Genomic DNA, 19,156 nt, shown 5'->3' on the forward strand with positions numbered 1-19,156 from the left:
TTCATCCTCTTCAAAAAAGGAGTCAAATTTTAAATTGCCTAGGATAGATAATACCTATCGAAGGCCTGCGTAGTTTAACATTTCCCCACATGAATTGGAGAATAAAGCAGAGAAGAAGAAAATCTAAGTCAATTATTGTGAAAATCAAGTTTCGAGCGCCATCGCAAACTTCCAACAGTTGAAGAATCTCTGTGTCGAGACGCAAGAAGTGCCCAGGCGGCTGTCAGTAGGTAGTCGTTTTATCGGTTTTTTTGAGAATGGCCAGTTGAAACTGTCTGCAATTGAAAAAGTACGCTGAGTGTTCATCCAATTGCTATAGTCGAAATTTTATTTGGCTTTCAGGAAAACCTACGGATCAAGTAGAATAAGTGCGACTATTTGCATTGAGGTTATGCAGCCCCGAGAGCTGCAAAACGTTGGATATAGACAAGCTAAGTGAAGTGAACTTCACTAAAAACGACTGAACTAATTATGTCTGACAAAATGTTAGATACATCGCAGCTCGTTAATGGAGTGGCGATTTTACTTTCATTTTATGTTGGGTACAAATACGGAATATCAAATCTCCAGAAAAAGTCGAAGGATGATCCGGGAACGTCGTCTGAAAACAAGAATTCTCCCACATTCGTAAGTATTTTTTCGTTTGAACTTTTTATTGTATTTCATTGGATGCATCTTCTGGATTTTATATTCATTAGGTTTGTAAAACATTATATTTTATTAATGCGACTTAAAAGTTTTCATCTATGGGTCGAGTGATACTGGTTATCCTGTTTAAACTGGGTAAAAAAGACTAAATTCTGTTTTCTAAATGCCGAATAAAAAGTTTTTGTTGCTCATTTTCGAGGTGTTTCGAGGACCAGTTGTCCTCTTCCTAAGTGAGTTTTGGTCCTTTTAGGGTGATTCTAGAGTTTTAAGACTTGATAAATGTTTATTCAACTGTTCTGAGTGGGTTTTTTAATGTGATTATCCACTCCACGACAAAACTTTAGGATGTAGCAATGAGAAGTAAGCATGTGTAATAATTAGTTCAAAAGGGCTGATGTTCAGGGAATGGTTTTTATGTTCCGGGAACTGATTAATGGTAGCGCGTTTCAGAGACTGGTCAAAACAAAATAACACTCAAGTCTGGTTTATTGACGCGAGACACTCAGTTTAGACGCAATGTTTTCTGCCATTACTATCACGATTTGCAGGAGCAAATCAAAAGCAAGTCTATGCCGAAAGAAAAACAACAAATCAACCCAATAAAAATAAGGCGCTTACGAATTGAGGATATTTTTGTATTGTAAACTCCCAAAACGACTCTCCTCGTTTTGCTAGTCTTTCACATCCTAATGACCCAAATCCCAGGCCACGGTAGGTAGGTATCAGTGGTCGCACCGAGGACCCCCCCCCCCCCCCGTTTTGATGCCAAAGACTCCTAAGACCGAGACTGCTATTATGAGAACAGGGAGGCATAGTCTAGCCGGCTCGGATCTTCAGAGCCAGTCCGTAGCATTCACGAAGGAAAGGAGCTCTCCCACCCTGCAGCCAGAAATCTCTGAGGTCCCCAAAGAATGGTTTTCCCAGTGTCCGTAGCCTGACTCTAGTTAGAACTGTACAATCGCAGAGAAAGTGCGTGAGGGTTTTCCTTCCGTCTTCGCAGCTTCGGCAATGCGAATTGTAGGGTATGTCGATCCTGGTGGAATGGTCCCCTATGGGCCAGTGTAGACCGCCATAATCTTGAATGCATTGTCTGGCACAGGAGCTCTCGCGATCGGGCTTTATTATAAGCGATCCAAATTCTCCTTGACTTGGCACAGCTCGTAAGTCTTCGCCATCTAAGGCGGATGCCAGGTAGTGCGAGTAGACTCCGCCCCTGTCAGCCGCCAGCGAAACACAACGACTGTATTTACCGAAGGGCTGCCAAGAACAGACCCTCGCCTGGCTAATCCGTCAGCCCGCTCATTCCCCTCTATGTTCCTATGCCCGGGAACCCAGAGGAGGGTAACCTTGAGCCTGCCGCCCAGACGGTTCAGCGCGTCTCTGCATTGCCCCACCAGCCTGCAAGATGTCGCTGAGTACAAGGCCTTGATGGCCGCTTGGCTTTCGGTTACAATGGGTATGTTATGTTTGCGGCTCGAATCTCGCTCTAGCCATCGACAGACTTCCAATATCGCCAGTACTTTCGCTTGAATGACACTGGTGAAACCTGGGAGACCATACGACTTGGATACATTGTGTATATTCGAGGAAACCCCCGCGTCAACTGCACAGACTACCTTTGATCCATCGGTAAAGAATACTAAGTCATAACCCTGCAACACGCCGCGGGTCTTCCACTTTGCCCTGGTTGAAAAGTCCCCAGCAAAGTTTCTCGTGAAGTTCAGCTTGCGTATGGTATAGTCCGTGGGGAATACCCAGATTTCCCGAGGTACTTCGTCTAGGATGTTACTGTGGCCGTAGGACTTCGCTGCCCAGCATCCGGACTCACGTAGTCTGACGGCACTGCACGCTACAACGTATTTAATGTAGAGGTCTAGGGGGAGGAGATGCAGGAGTACATTGAGAGCATCTGGCAGGCAGTAGCACCTGCACACGCGGTTCTTTGAATGCTATTAAGCTTCATCCTATTGTATTTTTTGCTCAAAGCCTGCCACCATACAATAGAGCCGTACATTAGGATAGGACGCACTACAGCGGTGTACAGCCAGAGAACCATCCTCGGCCGGAGACCCCATATCTTTGCAAAGGTTCTTTTGCAGGCATAGAAGGCTATACAGGGAACCCTCAGTTCCAATTTAGCTTTGGATCCAGGATTACACCCAGACCCGCATCTTGCAGCCCACAGGCACACCTTTCGCAACGCTCCTTCCATGATGTCGCTCATAATGGACGGAAACATCCCTGACACTTATATCACCAAGTCGTCGTCATACGCCAGCACCTCCACCCCGCTGCTGTCCAATGTTTGTAAAATTTCGTCCATTACTATTAACCAGAGCACCGGAGAAATGGCGCCACCTTGGGGCGTGCCTCTGTTCACAGCTCTGGTCAAGTGGTTGCCTCCCAGATCCGACTGGATTATCCTGGTACTTAGCATGGCTATAATCTAATGCGTTAGATACCCTCCAATCCAATACTGGTCAAAGCTTCCTTGATGGCGTTGGTACTAACGTTGTTGAAAGCTCCCTCTATATCTAAGAAGGCAGCTAGGGTATACTGCTTGTACTGTAGCGACCGCTCAACCGTGCTAATTACCTCGTGGAGGGCATTTTCATTAGATTTTCCTTTGAGGTAGGCATACTGGGACTTAGAGAAAGGCGTTTTCTCCATAATTGTCCTCAAGTGAATGTCGAGGACGCGCTCTAGGGTCTTCAGCACGAAAGAGGTCAGGCTGATTGGTCGAAAGTCCTTCGCGGGCTCCTGACCGCGCCTGCCCGCTTTCGGTATGAAAACCATGCGTGCGCGTCTCCAGGACTGTGGTACGTATCCTCAAGAAATGCAGCTCCGGTAAATCTCAACAAGCCACGGCACAACCCTTTCCTGGTGCTTCTGTAGCATGACTGGCATTATGCCATCTGGGCCTGGAAATTTATTTGCGGAGAAGCTGTTTATAGCCCAGCCGATCTTATCCTCAGTAATTACCGATTTGATAGTCTCTCACAGCTAGAGTGGCCGCAAACCCTCCAAGCAAGGTTCTGATTCACAGTTCTCCTCGCTGGCGGGAAAAAGCGTTTAAACAGCAGCTTCAAGGTTTCACTAGAAGATTCCGTCTAGGAGCTTTCCGACTTTTTAAGAAAGGATAAGCTCTGATGTTCCTTGGACAGAATCTTACTGAGTCTCTCGGATTCACTGGTGTTTTGATGTTCTGACAATAGCCCTATCAAGACCGCCTCTTGGCAGTCCTGATAGCCGATTTCTACTTCTTTAGGCAGTCCTTGTATGGGTGCCAATATTTATGCCTGTAGCAGATGTTGACGTTTTTTCTGGTCAGCTTCTTGAGCCTGGAGAGATCTTCATTCCACCACGGTGGCAGTGTCTTTTTGCTGTACTTACTAAAGCACGAGACTTTAAAGGCGGTATCAAATGCCTTTTCCAAAGCCCTGACCTTTGACTCAATCAGTCGTGCCAATCTTACCAATTTGCCGGAGAGTTTGTTCTTAATTACTTGACCAAACTTTCTTCAGTCGATCCTCCTGGGGTCTCTGAAAGGTTTGGAGACCTCTGCGGCGAGATCTAGACTGTCCATCAAATCGTTTCTCCACTCGACGAAATTCGTGATAAGTCACTACGCATGTCCGAGTTTTTAAGGTTTCGTGTGAAACAAAACCTTATTAGAATCCATTCGATGGCTGTCTGTCCGTCTGTCTGTCACATCTGATTTATTCGGAAACGGCTGAATCGATTGTCACGAAAATTGATGAGAATGTGTGGTCTGTTGTTCCCTTTACATATAGCAAGTGCCGCCATTTTGTATTAATAATAATAACTTCAACTCTTCGGTTGTTGCGATTTTCGGGCATTCATGGCCTTAATGGCCAATTGAGTCAAACTTTAAAACCTCGCGATCAGCTCTGTTTTTTCGGGGTCACTGAAAATCAATCTACTACTTTCGCCAATTAAAGGGCGAATATGGCTGTATCATTTCCGTTTTAAAATTTTATAAAATTTTTGTTTCATCCACTTAATGGCGGATCGGACCAGTTGGAAAGCAACATGCTTTCTCGGTTGTGGTCCACGGAACCCTCATCCTTGGGCAAGCAGAGGAGGTTTTTTGGCGCTACTACAGACAGGCATGTCATTTTTCAATTAATATAAAGAGCAAATACCAACTTGTAATCACTTCGTACGCTTCTCCCAGGGCAGAGGTGAGGCAGCGTCTGATGAGTTGGACGAAACCGCAAGTCACATAAAATTTTACAAGTTTGTCAAAATTTCTTGGGTCCTGCCTCCAGACACATTTCATCCTTTCTTAATTAATTTCTGCTGAATAATGCCGTTAAAACGGTTGATTTCACTTTGAGGTAAAAATTGCGTTTTTGACTTTGCCATTTCTGTGGTTTCTTTTGCGAATCAAGGTTCTAGTGGCTTCATTTGGCATTAAGCTAATTCCATTATAAACTTAAAAATCATTGCCAAATTTAGCACGTTCAGGCAGATATTTAAGTTTAAATAGCTTCTAAAATAAATTCAGTTTATTTATTTGAATGAATATGTTTCAAAAGCCTCTCCCGAACTATTTTATGTCTGTATGTGTTTTTCTGAACATAATTTCATCCTGCGATGGGGAGAGAAATCAACTTCCTTTGTAGTAAGATGACTACACACTTTAGTGTAGTCATCTAACTAAGATAAGGAACAAGGCGGGATTTTCTCTTTTGGGAGCTAATTTTAATTGATTCGGCATTTTATCGAGAGAGTAGAAGCGATTTGATGTAAATTACATAGCCATGTTTTCAATTCGAGGAGGCTTTGATCTATCCTGCATCCGGAGCATCGGCATCGGTCACAACTTGAATAGTGAAAGAATTAATTTCTATAAAGCTAACTTGATAAATATTATCAAAATGCCTACACAAATTGCTTATACGGCAGTTGTATTTCTGCTGGACTCTCTACTTTTATATGCTATGATAACACCTTGCTTTGTTGTATAAACCGTTGATGAAATATAATTTTCTTAACAGCCACCAAGTAACGTTTTCAGAGTAATTTAGTTGCTGCTTGGCTTTTACAACTTAACGATATTCTAAATGCATTTATTCCAGTCGTACTCAGATTTCGGCGATTATAAAATGCTCCTCGTTGTTCGAAATGATTTGAAAATGGGAAAAGGCAAAATTGCTGCCCAATGCGGCCATGCAGCCGTTGGTGCCTATCAATCTGCAATGCGTCGTTGCCCACAAATGGTTCGAAGCTGGGAGAATAGCGGATGTGCCAAAATTGCTGTGAAGGTAAAGCAAATGTCTTTAATTTAAATTTTATTATTAAATCTCTACTATTAACACATTTTGAATTTGGTTGCTTGCAGGTGGAGAACGAACGAGAGCTTATGGATATTAAAAAGGCAGCACAAGCCAATAATTTCAACACATGCCTTATACGTGATGCAGGACGTACTCAAATAGAACCTAATTCCAAAACAGTATTGGCGATTGGACCAGCTCCATCAGCCGACCTTGACAAAGTAACGCGGCATTTAAAATTACTTTGAATATTGATGGTTTAATACTGTGTGAATAAAATAATAAATCGAATCGCAATAATTTTGTGATATTGATATATAATAGTCGGTTTTCTTAGTAATATACTTCATTTTTTTTGGTTTAATAGAAGCAGGAAAAGAGAAGGTGCGAAAGACTGAAAAACAAAAAATTACGCCATATCTTGAGATGGAAGTAATTGTTTTCATCAGCTGTATAAGTGGGCACACCCTGCATCTCTGTCATTACGATGTGACTACCCAACGGAGAAACATGTAACCTCACAACAAGCTAAATATTCTATAATAATACTGATTATTAACGATATTCAATACGGGAGTCCTACAGAAGCCAAACGAAAATAACAGGAATAGGTTCTGATTTATTCTATATATTCCCCATTTTGGTTGCAGATTTGTTGATTTCCTTTTTCTTGATTATGCACTATGAAGCAATATCAGTTGTCCTTAAAAGAATTTTTCAAAGGTAGTTCAACGTTCGCAAGTACCCATCGCCTCTTTCTGCGGGTATTGTAAAACTGCAAATCAGATTGAAGAGTTGGAGAAGTCGAAGTTGCATCACGGGAACAACTTGCAACTCTTCCGTACAAGGTGTCTGACACCAAAATAAAGCACATTTTAACTAGCGACGGAAACGTCGACGACAAGTGTGCTTTTTGCTGTCTTAGCCTTTTATCAGCCTTACTAGCGGTGCTTGAATACTATTATTGTATTATATAAAAATAGAGGTGGTATATGAATAGACTTCGAAACCATTTAACCTATTGACACGGGCCAAGATATATGTACCAGAATGTGGTCGGTGTTCTCATGGAAAATAGGTCTTACTTGATCACCATTGCATGTTTTTATAGTCTAGCCGTGGCCTATCATTTCCGTAGTTGACATTGCCACGAAAATTAGTACTATATGCATCTTTTAATGTAGAAGGTTTGTATGTTATATACATTGGTTTACTTGGCTACTACATGGCGCTACAATGGATCAATTTCTACACCGTTCATCCGATCGCCATGAAAATTGGTGTATGTATTTTTCCATAGAAAATATTTTGATCCAATTCTTATTGCTGCAACTCCCTTCTAGATGTCGCTGGGACAGACCAACTTCTATACCGATCATTCGATCACCATGAAAATCGGTATAGAGGTTGCTATAATGAACTACACTCCAACCACAACTTTCAACCAGTCATCATGACAAATTATGACTGTTAATAAGTGAGACATTACTGAAAATTATTGAAAATTCCACTAAAAAAATCGGACATTGAAAGTTCAAGCAGGCGTACACAGCAACCGCCAGCGAGTGGAGCTGCTGAAATATCTGAAGAATGAGACTCACGACTGGAGATAGAAAGAATCACATCATCTACTGAAAGAGCTGCTGAAACATGAGAATAAATAGACTCCGGCCGAAAATATGACTAGATCAGAACTTCTATTTCAAGAGCTACTAAAACATCGGAAAAGCGAAAAGCTTGATTTGACAACATTCGAGTTTGAGACCCCACTTCAAAGGCTGCCGAAACATTTCAATAACATAATATACGAATTACAAAACTATTTTTTGCTGCAATTTCCAAAGTGCAGGACACATGACGTGAACCTAACCGCTCACGGTAGGCTAGAATAAAATTTAGAATCGATCCCAATAAATCAGTATTCAATTACAATGAAGACTACTAAGGAAAAAAAACATCGAAATGTACTCATTGATATAATGACTATATCGTGCCTACATAGACGCGTTTTGTAGTTTCAGTAAGAAATGTATGGCATGTTTTATTTCACTGGTAAGGCAAATTTGCCACCATTGACTGACCGGTCAGATTCACTTTTAACTCATATTGCTGGAGCTACTCAGGATTTCAAACACTTTACAGCATAGTTAGAAATATGTAGAATGCATGCTTGAAAAGGCGTTCTTCGTTTGATGAGACGAATATTTCAAAATTATAATTTCACATCTACATTCGAATTGCAAGGACATAAAGGTCCAGAATGTTTAACGTAAATGCCTGTCGTATAGGTTTAATACTACGATCCTCTTCAGACACACACAACTCCACACTAGAGCCACAACCACACTGAAACTCCCACAAGGGAGCCAAGCGCAAATAATTGGGCCGGGAGAAGATTGCCCAAGAATTATTCTTCAGACAGCCATCCTGGTTCCGATGGTACCAGTTAACTTCCGGTAAACTTTGCAGCAAGAGCCACTTCAGATGAGTCCCATTGCAAACTCAGGTCTGATCGTATATACCTAGACAGAATAACGTCTGCCGGGTTCAACTAGTCACTTATAATGTTTCATTTGCTCAAAAGTCTCAAGGGTCTCATAAAATCACACTGGAAATCTCGTTCCCCAATGTTGACACCTTGTTGCTTCGCAAGGTGTCTTCTGTATCTATATTTTTTCCTTATAATAGAGAATCCAAGCGCCGACAACTTCTTTTTAAGTTGCTTCATTTGAAAATTCTCGAACTTCATGCATCCCACGTTGTCATCGATTGTTACATAAATGCTGGGACTTCCATACTCCCACTGGTTATCGTTAAGTAAACCGTTCAATCTCCCGGAGCGCCGAGGTTTTCGTAATTAGAATACCTGTATGTATTTATAAAAACTCATACCAGTAGCATATCTTAGATTCGGAGACTATTTCTATAACTTTTGTGCAACCATCATCAGCCATTCGAAGCAAATGCTTCAGTTTACATGCCCCTAATTTACCAGATGTGGCAAAATTTGGCGCAAAAACTACCATAGTGCACACTAAAAGTGTTTTCATAACTTCTGCTTGCCCGACTTTGCTTCTAATTATATAAAACGCATGCATCCATCCAATTCGACTATGTCAAAATATAGTGAAAATAGGCTTGCTATGTATATCCAAGGTCTCCTTATGGGAGCAACTCAGTCGGTTCTGCTCTATGACGCGGGGGTATGGGCTAATGCCCCTGACAAGGAGGTGCATCGTAAGCGCCTCGCTCAAATGCAGAGGCGGGGGGTTTTGCGAGTAGCGTCTGCTTATCGCACCGGCTGTGATCGTGATCCCCGTTGCCCTCCTTGTCAGGGAGCGCGGAGCTATCTACTGCCGTAAGGGCGAGAACTTAAGAGAGGTGGTTGCCCGTGAAGAACGTCAACGCACCCTTACCGAGTGGCAACTTTCTTGGCAAAATGAGCCAAGGGGCAGATGGACTGCGCGGCTCATCGACAATTTAGACCCGTGGTTGAATCCAACGCATATTGATTACTTCCTTATTTCTAAGCGAGCATGGATGTTTTCAGTCTTACCTTCATAGGATTGGGAAGGCGCGATCTCCTGATTGTCTTTTCTGTGGTTTCGATTGGATATAATTCGCAGCCGTGGCGTGTTTTTCTGAATATATAAAGGAGCGTTTTCCATCTGATGCCACTCACGGTCACGCTGCTCCCAGGGCAGAGGTGAGGCAGCGTCTGAAGAGTTGCCTCTGTCCTGGACGAAACCGTTTGTCCTATAATTTTTGTAATGCTTGGGTGCCATGCCCCAAACGAGGGATTCCCGGACCAGAGAGACGTGGGAGTAAGTTGCTCTCCATTTGGTCCAAGTCAACAAGTGGTTGTGGACTTAGAATCTCTCACTTATCCTAAGCAACCACTTTTTTCTCTTGCGAGATGTGGGATGGCTTTCGCCAGCAGCTTTATGCAGACACAGGGGAGCTCTCTCTAGACAACATTGTCAGAGAGATACTGAAGAGTGTTGGCAGCTGGAATCGTATTATGTTCGGTTCTTCTTATTGCGAAGAAATTGAAATCGACCGGCGGAGGGATCGAACGGTAAGTGGTTCCCTGAACTCCCTTCCTCCCCTTCCCTCCCGTTGGTGAAAGGAATTCCCTGACCCAAAGGCTCCCAAAGCCAGAAGAGAAGAGGGCTAGCCCGAAGTAATGTGTCAAACGATTCCTGGCTAGTTCTCTGATGTCAGGGAGGTGTTTAGTTGGTAGTCCGACAGCGTACCTTTGCGCGTGGCCAACACTCTGTGCGTAAATGCGTTCACCTACCCTACTGCCAAAAAAAAAATGATTTTGAGATGTTCATATTTTAAATAATGAAACATTGCCTCCATTAGTAGAAAAATATATTTCACAACAAAAGCACTTACGACAAAATTATGTAACATTCTTTAACAATGTTAGCTGTATTGATTACAAACGAGTATATGATTTCATTCGAGCCAACGAAAAAATAAAATTATTAAAATTGTTATTGTCCGTATTTGGTGAAAATAATTCCTATAAAACATCTAAGGCACATTAAAACGACAAGTAGCCGACAATCTGTATTATATTCATGATAAATGTAGTTTTGTCCAATCGCGACCTATCAACCAAGAAGTTACTTTCTGTCTATGCAGTTTTCTTCATAGTGTTCTCATGCGCTGTACGCAGACGACGTCGCAATTCACCTGGAAATCTCTCGTAACACTTCTTGCAAACTGGCTTTTCATCGTATTCGTAGAATTTCGACTTTTGAGTCATTTTTGTATCACATACGGAACAAGCAAAGTGATGAACACACCACGCCTTATTCAACGCTGTGAATACTACAAATTGGAATAAATATGAGTAACGTCGATGCTCAAGTAATCACAAATGTGTAGTTACCATCTCCGGATATAACTTGGTTGCATACAAAGCACAAGTTGCCAAATAACTGATGATAATGCGTTTCACAATAGGCAAGCCCACGTTTTTCATAGTGACGATGACCCAGGAAGGGTTTCTCACATTTGGCACAGACGAAATGCTGTAATTTGGAAGAAAATGAGAAAAATGTCACAGTTTATCAAATAATTGTTTCGAAGCTAACACATTAACAAATTTATTACCTCAACATGCCAATGTTTGCCCAGAGCTGTTACAACCCGCTCTTCGATTGGACGGCGACATGCTCCACAAATCGGAATACCCATTTTGTCGTGGCAACGAAGGCAATACAGTTCATTCTGAAAAAATAATTTATCCAACAACTATTAACTGAAAGGTTTCTTTGAGAAATTCAATGATATTGCGATATTTTTAGAAATTTGTTATGACAAAAACAGTTTCGTACTGCACACATTTTCACGATCCAACTCACCATATCATTAGCTGCAAACCCAGGACGACTTTTAACTTCCCTCGCGGTAGAGTCCAATTCAACGCCACAGGCAGTGCAGTTGAAATGGTAACCGTGGTAAACCTCGCCTCGAAACCGTAGGGGCGCATCATCGATCATTCCACTAGAAAAACAGAATTACTCTGAAACCTTGACTGCAATTTTTTTCCAACTTACTGGCACTTATTACACATGTATTTGCCCATCCCGACTTCTTTAACCTTGGCATTGCACTCGTGGCATAGGGCGCGATTCTATAAAGCAATAATTCAAGTAAATAGTTATACAAAATCAAAATTGAGAAAGTTACTTGGTTACGAATAAACCCACAGTCAGCTAATTCCTTTGCACACATCTGGCATCGGAAACACTGCGGATGCCAATTAGCTGCCATTGCCTTAATCACACGTCCGATTACGAATTCACCGCACTTGTTACAACATGGGGCAAAAAGGACGTGAAAGTCTCTCTCGCAATATTTACGCCCTTCGAACTCGTAGTAAACACCATCTTGAAATGGCCGGAAACATTGGGCGCAGCTAAAAAAGTACAAAAATTTACAAAACCTTACGTTCCTCAGCAATAGTTGTTACTTACACAAAACATTGTGTGTGCCACAATTCTCCGTTGGAGTTCACAATTTTTTCGTGGGGTTCGAACCCGTCCCCACAACGGGTACATGACATCGTTTCTAGCGACATGTGTTGGGTAACTCTATGTGAAGAATAAAAATTTATTTGAAATTACACTGAAATTTTGAGTTCTCCAACTAGCAAAAACCAGGGGTTAACACCAGTAATCTTGACCACGATTTCCAGAAGAAATATTTGATTGTTAGGCGCAGATGTATGTTACTCGAAAAATTAATCAGCTTTTGGGGCGAAAAAGGAGAATATTGCAAACGTGAATGGTGTATTAGCAGTCGTAGATGTATTAGATACTTTGGAAGGAGAGGGACCCACTAGTAAACTTTTAATAAGTATTCACACTTGTTTTCACTTCAAATCCGGTCAGTTAGTTAAGATGAACATATTAAAAAATAGAACACGTAATGATCTACGGGATCGTAAAAGATTTGCTTTTCTTGATTTAAGCTTACATGTGTATTCCGTAGCCTACATAACGATGAAGTCTATTAGCGATACGACGACAGGTTGCGGTGGGTGGGTCACCTTATCCGCATGGATGGAGATGATCCAGCCCGGAAAGTCTATAAGGGCAATATCAATGGTAGAAAAAGAAGACGAGCAGACCCTGCCTTAAATGAAATGATGGCGAATGTCAGGACGCCAGACAACTTTTAGGGATATCGAATTGGTGGACTTCGGTGCAAAACCGGGATGTCTGGAGTTCCTTATTAAGGCAGGCCTAGACCGGTTACCCGTTATTGCGCCGTTGATAATGACAATGATGATGTTGTGTTCTTGTTCTGTTTTCCGGAGGCGCGCCAAGTTGTCGTTGTTACACTAATGCGGGTCACAATGACTTCCGAGGGAACAAATAGTAACTTGTTAACTATGTTGCAGACGGTAACGGTAGATTGTCGATTTGCTATTGTTAGAATTTGTCATGATTGTATTTTATACAGGCGTAATAAACTTTCGCCATACGTATAAGTTATCTTGTCGGTTTCTGGTGCTGAGTTTCGTACTAAGGTTGGATCCACTAAATGATTATCAATAAGTTTACCAGCATGGAAAATCCTATAAATCTGCTTTTTTCCGGGTTTCTAAAGTGGATAATGCAACTCTGATGCAATAGAGGTGTTAGTAGACATTGAAGGGTCCTTGAATTTAGCGCTGTTTCAAAAACTTTGTGATGCCGCCAGAGAGCATGGTATTGCCAACGCATAGATTGCTGCGATGATCGTTACTTGACAAATGAAGTGCTCTTCAAGACGCAACTCCAATATGGATTGTTGCTTTACACGAAGGAAAATTACGCGAATGTCTCAAGTCCAAATCCGTTTCAATCAGATTGAATATAAGTTAATTAAACATAATCACCTTTCAAACCTGATGAACCTAAGAATATACGGAAGGGGATGAAGAGCTAACGATTTGGCTTTAGATGTGCTGAATACTGAGTCAAGCAACATTCTTAAAGGCGGACACACTGAGTAGTTTATCACACGAGGCAACGAATTCATAGGCAGAAGATACTATCCAAAAACCGTTACACCTTCTCTCATAATGAAGCAGAGTTGATCTGATGTTGAATTGGCGTTTTAGAGCGGTGGGTAGAAGAACACGAGGCTCTTGAGTTGGAGATACCATATGTGTGTGTATGCATAAGTTTTGAAGATACAAGTCGCTGACTTAGAGAAATGCAAGTTCATTTTCGTCACAATTCACTATCCTCAACGGAGGCAGAAAAACGCATTATTGGGTGTCCTCTTTGACCTGGCTACGGAAAAAGATATACGAGACTGAGGAGTGCGCAAGAGGAGGAACATCCCCATTAAGTTCACCACATTGCTAGTCTAAGCTGACTAGATTGATATCATGTATAGGACGATCGCACCTTAGAAGAAGCTTGTCCATATTAGGTAAACCTATACATCAGCATAACAAGGACACATTTGTGGTGGTGTCACCAGAATCGAGAACAGTAATATTGGTAATACTTTGAAGAACTTAAATTATTCAGTTATTTGAGGGCAAAAGTCGCAGCCGATAACAATACGAACGAAGGAAGCCGCACACGACTGCGAATAGTTTATCACAATCCTTCCACTCAAAATGCCTCTCTATGGGGTCACATCACTTTTTGTACGCAGCAGTAAGAATACTTTAGACCTCATTAATTTTTCGCAAAGTTGCCGCGGCAAAATATATAATGCGAGCAAGAAGACTACATGTGGGAGGTTCGTCTCTCGGCTCATTGCTGAAATTTATATGGTGAAAAAATTGCATCGAACATGTACGCCGTTCTTCACTTGCCAGAAAACCATCTACGCCACATCGACATTCAGCATAATATTTTTGGTACGCACCAGTTAGTTTCCTCGTAGCTAACGACTTAAGGATGTAAGTTAGTTCGCTAAATATTGGCTTCTTGACTGAGACGACCAAGGAACTAGCAGGAGCCTTTCGGAAAAGGCGCACTGATATTTTCGCGCTAAAAGAAACCCGATGGTCAGGTGCCAAGAGCTACGACATAGAACGCGTACGCGCTAAAAATGGCTATATAAATTTCTCTACTTTGGTAGCCTACACACTCAATACGGTGTTGACATGGCAATTCCAGAGGATTTCCGTGACGCCACTCGAACGATTTGATGACCGACTAATGAAGCTCACCATTATATCAGCTGATCGTACTATTCACTTCTTCATCGCGTACGCACCACAGACATATTGACCTGATGCCGAGGAAGTTGCCAGAAGGCATCTTCCCGATGCAAAGATCTGCAACGTACCTGCTGATGACCATATCATCATTGTAGGTGACCTTAGTGGTCATGTGGGTGAAAAGACAGACGGCAACAGGTGGACTGGGGGAAAAGCGAAATGAGGGTAGCGAGTGTATAGTTGATTTTGGGGACACCCACGACTTGTACTTATTACCCACATCTTACTGCATTTTATAGTGGGAACAGTGAAAGGCAAATCGACTATATTCTTATAAGACGCCGACATTTGATCAGCGTCACCGACTGCAAAGCCGTTCCCTATGAGACCATGGCTCCTCGGACCATTGGCCTTTGATTGCCGTCTTGCTAATCAAGCCACCGATAAAACAGTGTGAGGAACCGCTGGCCCGCGCGCAATAAATGGTGACGATTTCGTGAGAAGAAAGAAGTGATCTCACTTACGCGATTATCAACCATTACGAATATGGAAGAATCGTGGAACCAAATTAAAGACACGATCCAGAAAGTGGCCTATACAACCCGAGAAGTCACCAAACCAGATAAGGGGTTCATCAACTGAGATACTTGGCTTTAGAATAACGATGTTCAAGTTAAGGTCCATGAAAACAGACCTCTCTATCACAAGTTTCTCGACGATAAAACGCTGGCCAATTGGCAAATTTACAAGAATGCTAATCGGGAAGCAAAGAAAACGATTGCTGTTACCCGAGCGGGTGAGATCTTTACGATGAATTGGACACTCGGAATGCCGAGAGAGATCTGTATCGATTTGCCAAACGCACACAGAATGTCGAACACTTCTGTTGCGTTAGTGACAAGAACGATACTTTCCTTACCGAGCGGCGACGGATAGATGGTGAGAATATTTCGAGCAGATTTCAATGGAAGGATTTGTTCATCCTTCATTTCCACAAGCATTGCCGACATTTGGAACAATTCCACCTGTCAGCGCAACTGGTGGTGGAGGTGGCGGTGAGGAAGACGGGGCGACAACCCTGTCGGCCGAACCAAAATCAAGTGGCCGAAGAGAACCTTCATAGTGGTGGCAACGGGAGACACTATATCACATTGGTTTTTCCGGCCGTGATGCAGTAGACGAATGCTCCAAAGGCCTAATTAGGGCAATCAGACCCGAGTGTGCACGGAGACTCATTTGAAGTGGCAATAGGTCACGAAACCTTACCAAGAGTATACTGGTACCATGCGAACCGGAATAGCCCCTGAATTCATATGCTTTAGGAAAATTCCTTTTGTATGTGCGTTCAGTTCGGTTGTTGCGGTTGATTCTCTAGTGGGAGCTTCATGGGGGTTGTGGTTACTTTCAAGCGAACAGAAACCCTTGCGCCTCGACGTGATGTTGCGTTTCAATGCGGGAGCTGCATTCCTTAGTTCGGTAGAGATTTAGGTAGGTCTTGCATCGACTAGTATGAATTCTGAGCTATGCGATCGGTATAGAGTGGGCTCTGATTGTAATCACAAAATCAATCCGTGTCTTAAGAAGAACGTGAGATTAAGTCCCCGTGACAGGTACCCTCGTAAAACCATAGAGACGAGTCAGCGCAACTGAAGTCGAAGAAGCAATAAAAGAAATGAAATCAGGGAAAGCCACACGATTTGAGGACATCGCATCTGAGCTCTAGAAAGTGAAGAGCTGGGTCCCAACATTTTGGCTCAGTGAATTTTTCAATCGGGTTATTGTGGAGGGTAGAACACCATCTGACTGGCAAGAAAGTACCCAGTTCCAATATGGAAAAAGAAAGACAGCCCAGCAGAATGTTCAAATTACATCCGATCCGTTTACTTGCCCATACCATGAAGATTTTTAAACGCATGTTTGACAACCGTGTTCGCGAAATCGTTCAAATAATCTTGAATCAATTTTGCCAGGAACTGCGGAAATGCTGGTGCAATATATGCTGCGTAGCTACTCATAGAAAAACACCGTGAGAAGCATTGCCTTCTTTACATTGCACATCTGGATCTAGAGAAAGCATTTGACCGTGTGTCACACGAACTCATCTGATATGCTCTACGACAGCATAGTGCCAGGAAAGCTCGTGCGCTAGGTTCAATTGCTGTACCACAATCCGAAAAGTAAAGTTCGAGGTGTGGCGAGCATATCAAAACCGCTTCGTGTCTCCGTTGGTGTTCAAGGAATCGCACCTTTCACCTTTCCTCTTTGTTCTTGACACTGTCGCATAGGATATCCAACATCCAGCGCCCTATAGATTGCTTTATGCAGATGATGTTTTCCTAGCGCTTAATAGTAAAAAAGATCTCGAACAACTTGTCCAAAGATGAAATGATCGCCCCATGCAAAACGGTCTCGGATTGAATCTATATAAAACTGAATGAATGAAATAGGCATAATCATTGCCAGAGAACTGAGCAATTTAAACATCTCGAGTCAATGCTATCAGCCAATGGAGAACTGTGTTATGAAATTGCTTCATGCATCCGCACAACCTGGATTAATTGGCGTTCCACAACTTGTGTTCTTTGTGATCGACGTATCAATGAAAGTATCCCTCTAAGATTCTGAATGTTGGCCGATTATAAAAGACAATGAACGGCGTGTTGCAGTAATGGAGACGCAGATCTTGCGTTAGACTAGTGAGGTGACATACTTTGATCACATCCGAAATGAGGATATCCGGGATCCATATCGGTATCGAGAATTCACTCGCCAAGATTGGTCTGAACATCGCAGTCGATGTTAAGCGACCAAAAGACCGGCCAAAACAACGGTGGCTTTATACACTGGATGGGGATTTGAAATTTTCGCTAAAATGGCGCAACAGATCACGACACGCTAGCCCCGCTTGTGAACGGGAAAAAAACTAAAAGAAAAGAAGACCAATCAGCTAAATCGTACCTAACCCGCATTTATGCGATCACATTCCATGCCGCCTAGAAACTCGATTTGCTCTCTTATATGTAGTCTTCTTGGGTGTGGGGGGTGGGCGGGTGCTGGATGTAATGGGCTGAAAAATCCTATGTTCCTCAGGCAGCCAAACAATCGTGAACGAAACAAATTTACCTCAGGCAACAGAGATGTCTACAAAATTCATGTAACCCTACACATGGCAAATTAATGTGTGAAGGGGAGTCGCACGGTGGATTCACGAGGTCGAAGATCAAGCTATTTGACGCATGATTCTAGGTCGTCGTGCAAATTTGGAAAAGCAATTTTCGTTAGCCTTGTCGAGCCCCGAGTCAAAAGAGTGCATATCAGATGTTGACTGCACCAAAAGACGATTGAATCTCAAAAGCTAAAGTTTTCCTATCGAGAAATATATTTATAGATTTCCATTCATTGTTTACATCAAGCAGTGGGCAAGAGATATTTCTTACATTTTTAAAAATGGGTACATGTACATATCAACTAATCTTAGGCCAACCAAGGGTTCAATTGTAGTTCTCCAGAATTTTATGAATAATGCACTCAGTGATTCACCATGATAGGGTGGTATGGCTTCTGTCGTGTGTTTACGCAAATGAAATGAATGAAATGTGTATAACTGGCAAAGCGGCTGCTGTTCTGAGTGGTTAGAACCCCCAAGCTAAGCCCATACCATCTAATCTCCACTATTTGCTAATACCAAGCCATATAATGTAAATGGCCTCGCGCCAGATGTTCATTTATTCACAGCAAACTAAGTACACGCAATGGATTTTACACAGTTGAGATAAAATCTCGAGAATGTGGTTTATGCGCCAATTTCTGATAAGATATAAGCTCAGCTCAGGTCACAGATTACAGACGCCACAGAAGGTATTTATACCGACTTCTTGGTCACTCTGATCCTAAATGTAATAGGAATAGTAAAAAAAAAATTTTAAACGAAGCTGCAGAGTTGTTCAGAGCTAGAAAATCCTTAGTTTTCATAATTATTCTGGTTTTGTTGATTTTTCCTTTTAAGGTCATAAAACCGCGCACTCAATATCATCCCACAACATTTCGGAGAAAATTAGTAAATCTAGTAGCTTTCGAATATTATGTTACTCAAACAGAATAAGCTCAAATACTGGTATTTTCGGCTTACCCAACTACGGGTGGCATTTTCTTACTATCAAGTAAGCCTTGAAAATGATGTATTCAGGATTTCTCTCAAAAGCCACTCCTCAACAATCTTCAGTAGGCGTGCTTCTCGTATGTGCCTCTTATCGCACTATTTCAAATCAATGAGTACAATAATTATATTCTACGATGGAATGTGCATATTTACCTTTGGTTTTCGATTAATTGACAAAATAAACTTGTAGAAAATTAGCGAAGTTAAAAGAAGTCGCGAGCTAAGAACAGACTGTTGACATCGGGGCACTCTTGTATGAATTGACGGCTGAATTACGTCATTGTTATTCCCTTCGGTGCAACCCAGCAAAAATCATGACTTTTTCCAATTCCGGCCCCGATAACACGATTAAACGTC

General features: G+C 42.1%; 2 protein-coding genes across 5 annotated transcripts; one reads left to right on the plus strand and one right to left on the minus strand.

The window, feature by feature from the left end:
• The first annotated feature begins 99 nt into the window (after positions 1 to 99).
• On the plus strand, positions 100 to 6,274 carry LOC119651314 (probable peptidyl-tRNA hydrolase 2). Of its 2 annotated transcripts, none has more exons than XM_038054843.1 (4): positions 100 to 230; positions 343 to 627; positions 5,754 to 5,939; positions 6,017 to 6,274. In XM_038054843.1, exons 2-4 carry the CDS (start codon positions 472 to 474, stop codon positions 6,197 to 6,199), a joined length of 525 nt encoding a protein of 174 aa, XP_037910771.1. In that variant the 5' UTR covers positions 100 to 230; positions 343 to 471; the 3' UTR covers positions 6,200 to 6,274. The 2 variants fall into 2 exon arrangements, with proteins under 2 accessions (XP_037910771.1, XP_037910772.1); XM_038054844.1 differs by having other exon boundaries at positions 112 to 226.
• Positions 6,275 to 10,311: 4,037 nt separating this feature from the next.
• Positions 10,312 to 19,111, minus strand: LOC119650861 (LIM and senescent cell antigen-like-containing domain protein 1). Of its 3 annotated transcripts, none has more exons than XM_038054018.1 (9): positions 18,953 to 19,111; positions 18,770 to 18,895; positions 11,945 to 12,061; positions 11,658 to 11,886; positions 11,525 to 11,601; positions 11,330 to 11,471; positions 11,079 to 11,195; positions 10,855 to 10,996; positions 10,312 to 10,793 (listed from the first exon to the last, which is right to left on the minus strand). In XM_038054018.1, the coding sequence occupies exons 2-9, from the start codon at positions 18,784 to 18,786 to the stop codon at positions 10,597 to 10,599; spliced, it is 1,038 nt and encodes a 345-aa protein (XP_037909946.1). In that variant the 5' UTR covers positions 18,787 to 18,895; positions 18,953 to 19,111; the 3' UTR covers positions 10,312 to 10,596. The 3 variants fall into 3 exon arrangements, with proteins under 3 accessions (XP_037909946.1, XP_037909947.1, XP_037909948.1); XM_038054019.1 differs by having other exon boundaries at positions 18,770 to 18,886; positions 18,953 to 19,110; XM_038054020.1 differs by lacking the exon at positions 18,770 to 18,895 and having other exon boundaries at positions 18,953 to 19,108.
• Positions 19,112 to 19,156: the final 45 nt, after the last annotated feature.

Source organism: Hermetia illucens, chromosome 3 (genome assembly GCF_905115235.1).
Source record: "Hermetia illucens chromosome 3, iHerIll2.2.curated.20191125, whole genome shotgun sequence".
Taxonomy (NCBI): Eukaryota; Metazoa; Arthropoda; class Insecta; order Diptera; family Stratiomyidae; genus Hermetia; species Hermetia illucens.

What these genes read in the sequence shown, in the direction of transcription:
- LOC119651314 (XM_038054843.1), top strand. Translation starts at nt 472, where the DNA reads ATGTCTGACAAAATGTTAGATACATCGCAGCTCGTTAATGGAGTGGCG. An exon ending in ACAAGAATTCTCCCACATTC is followed by an intron (nt 628 to 5,753) that starts GTAAGTATTTTT and finishes CATTTATTCCAG; the next exon opens with TCGTACTCAGATTTCGGCGA. An exon ending in GTGCCAAAATTGCTGTGAAG is followed by an intron (nt 5,940 to 6,016) that starts GTAAAGCAAATG and finishes GGTTGCTTGCAG; the next exon opens with GTGGAGAACGAACGAGAGCT.
- LOC119650861 (XM_038054018.1), bottom strand. An exon ending in TACATGTGTAATAAGTGCCA is followed by an intron (nt 11,472 to 11,524) that starts GTAAGTTGGAAA and finishes CTGTTTTTCTAG; the next exon opens with TGGAATGATCGATGATGCGC. An exon ending in GCAAACATTGGCATGTTGAG is followed by an intron (nt 10,997 to 11,078) that starts GTAATAAATTTG and finishes TCCAAATTACAG; the next exon opens with CATTTCGTCTGTGCCAAATG.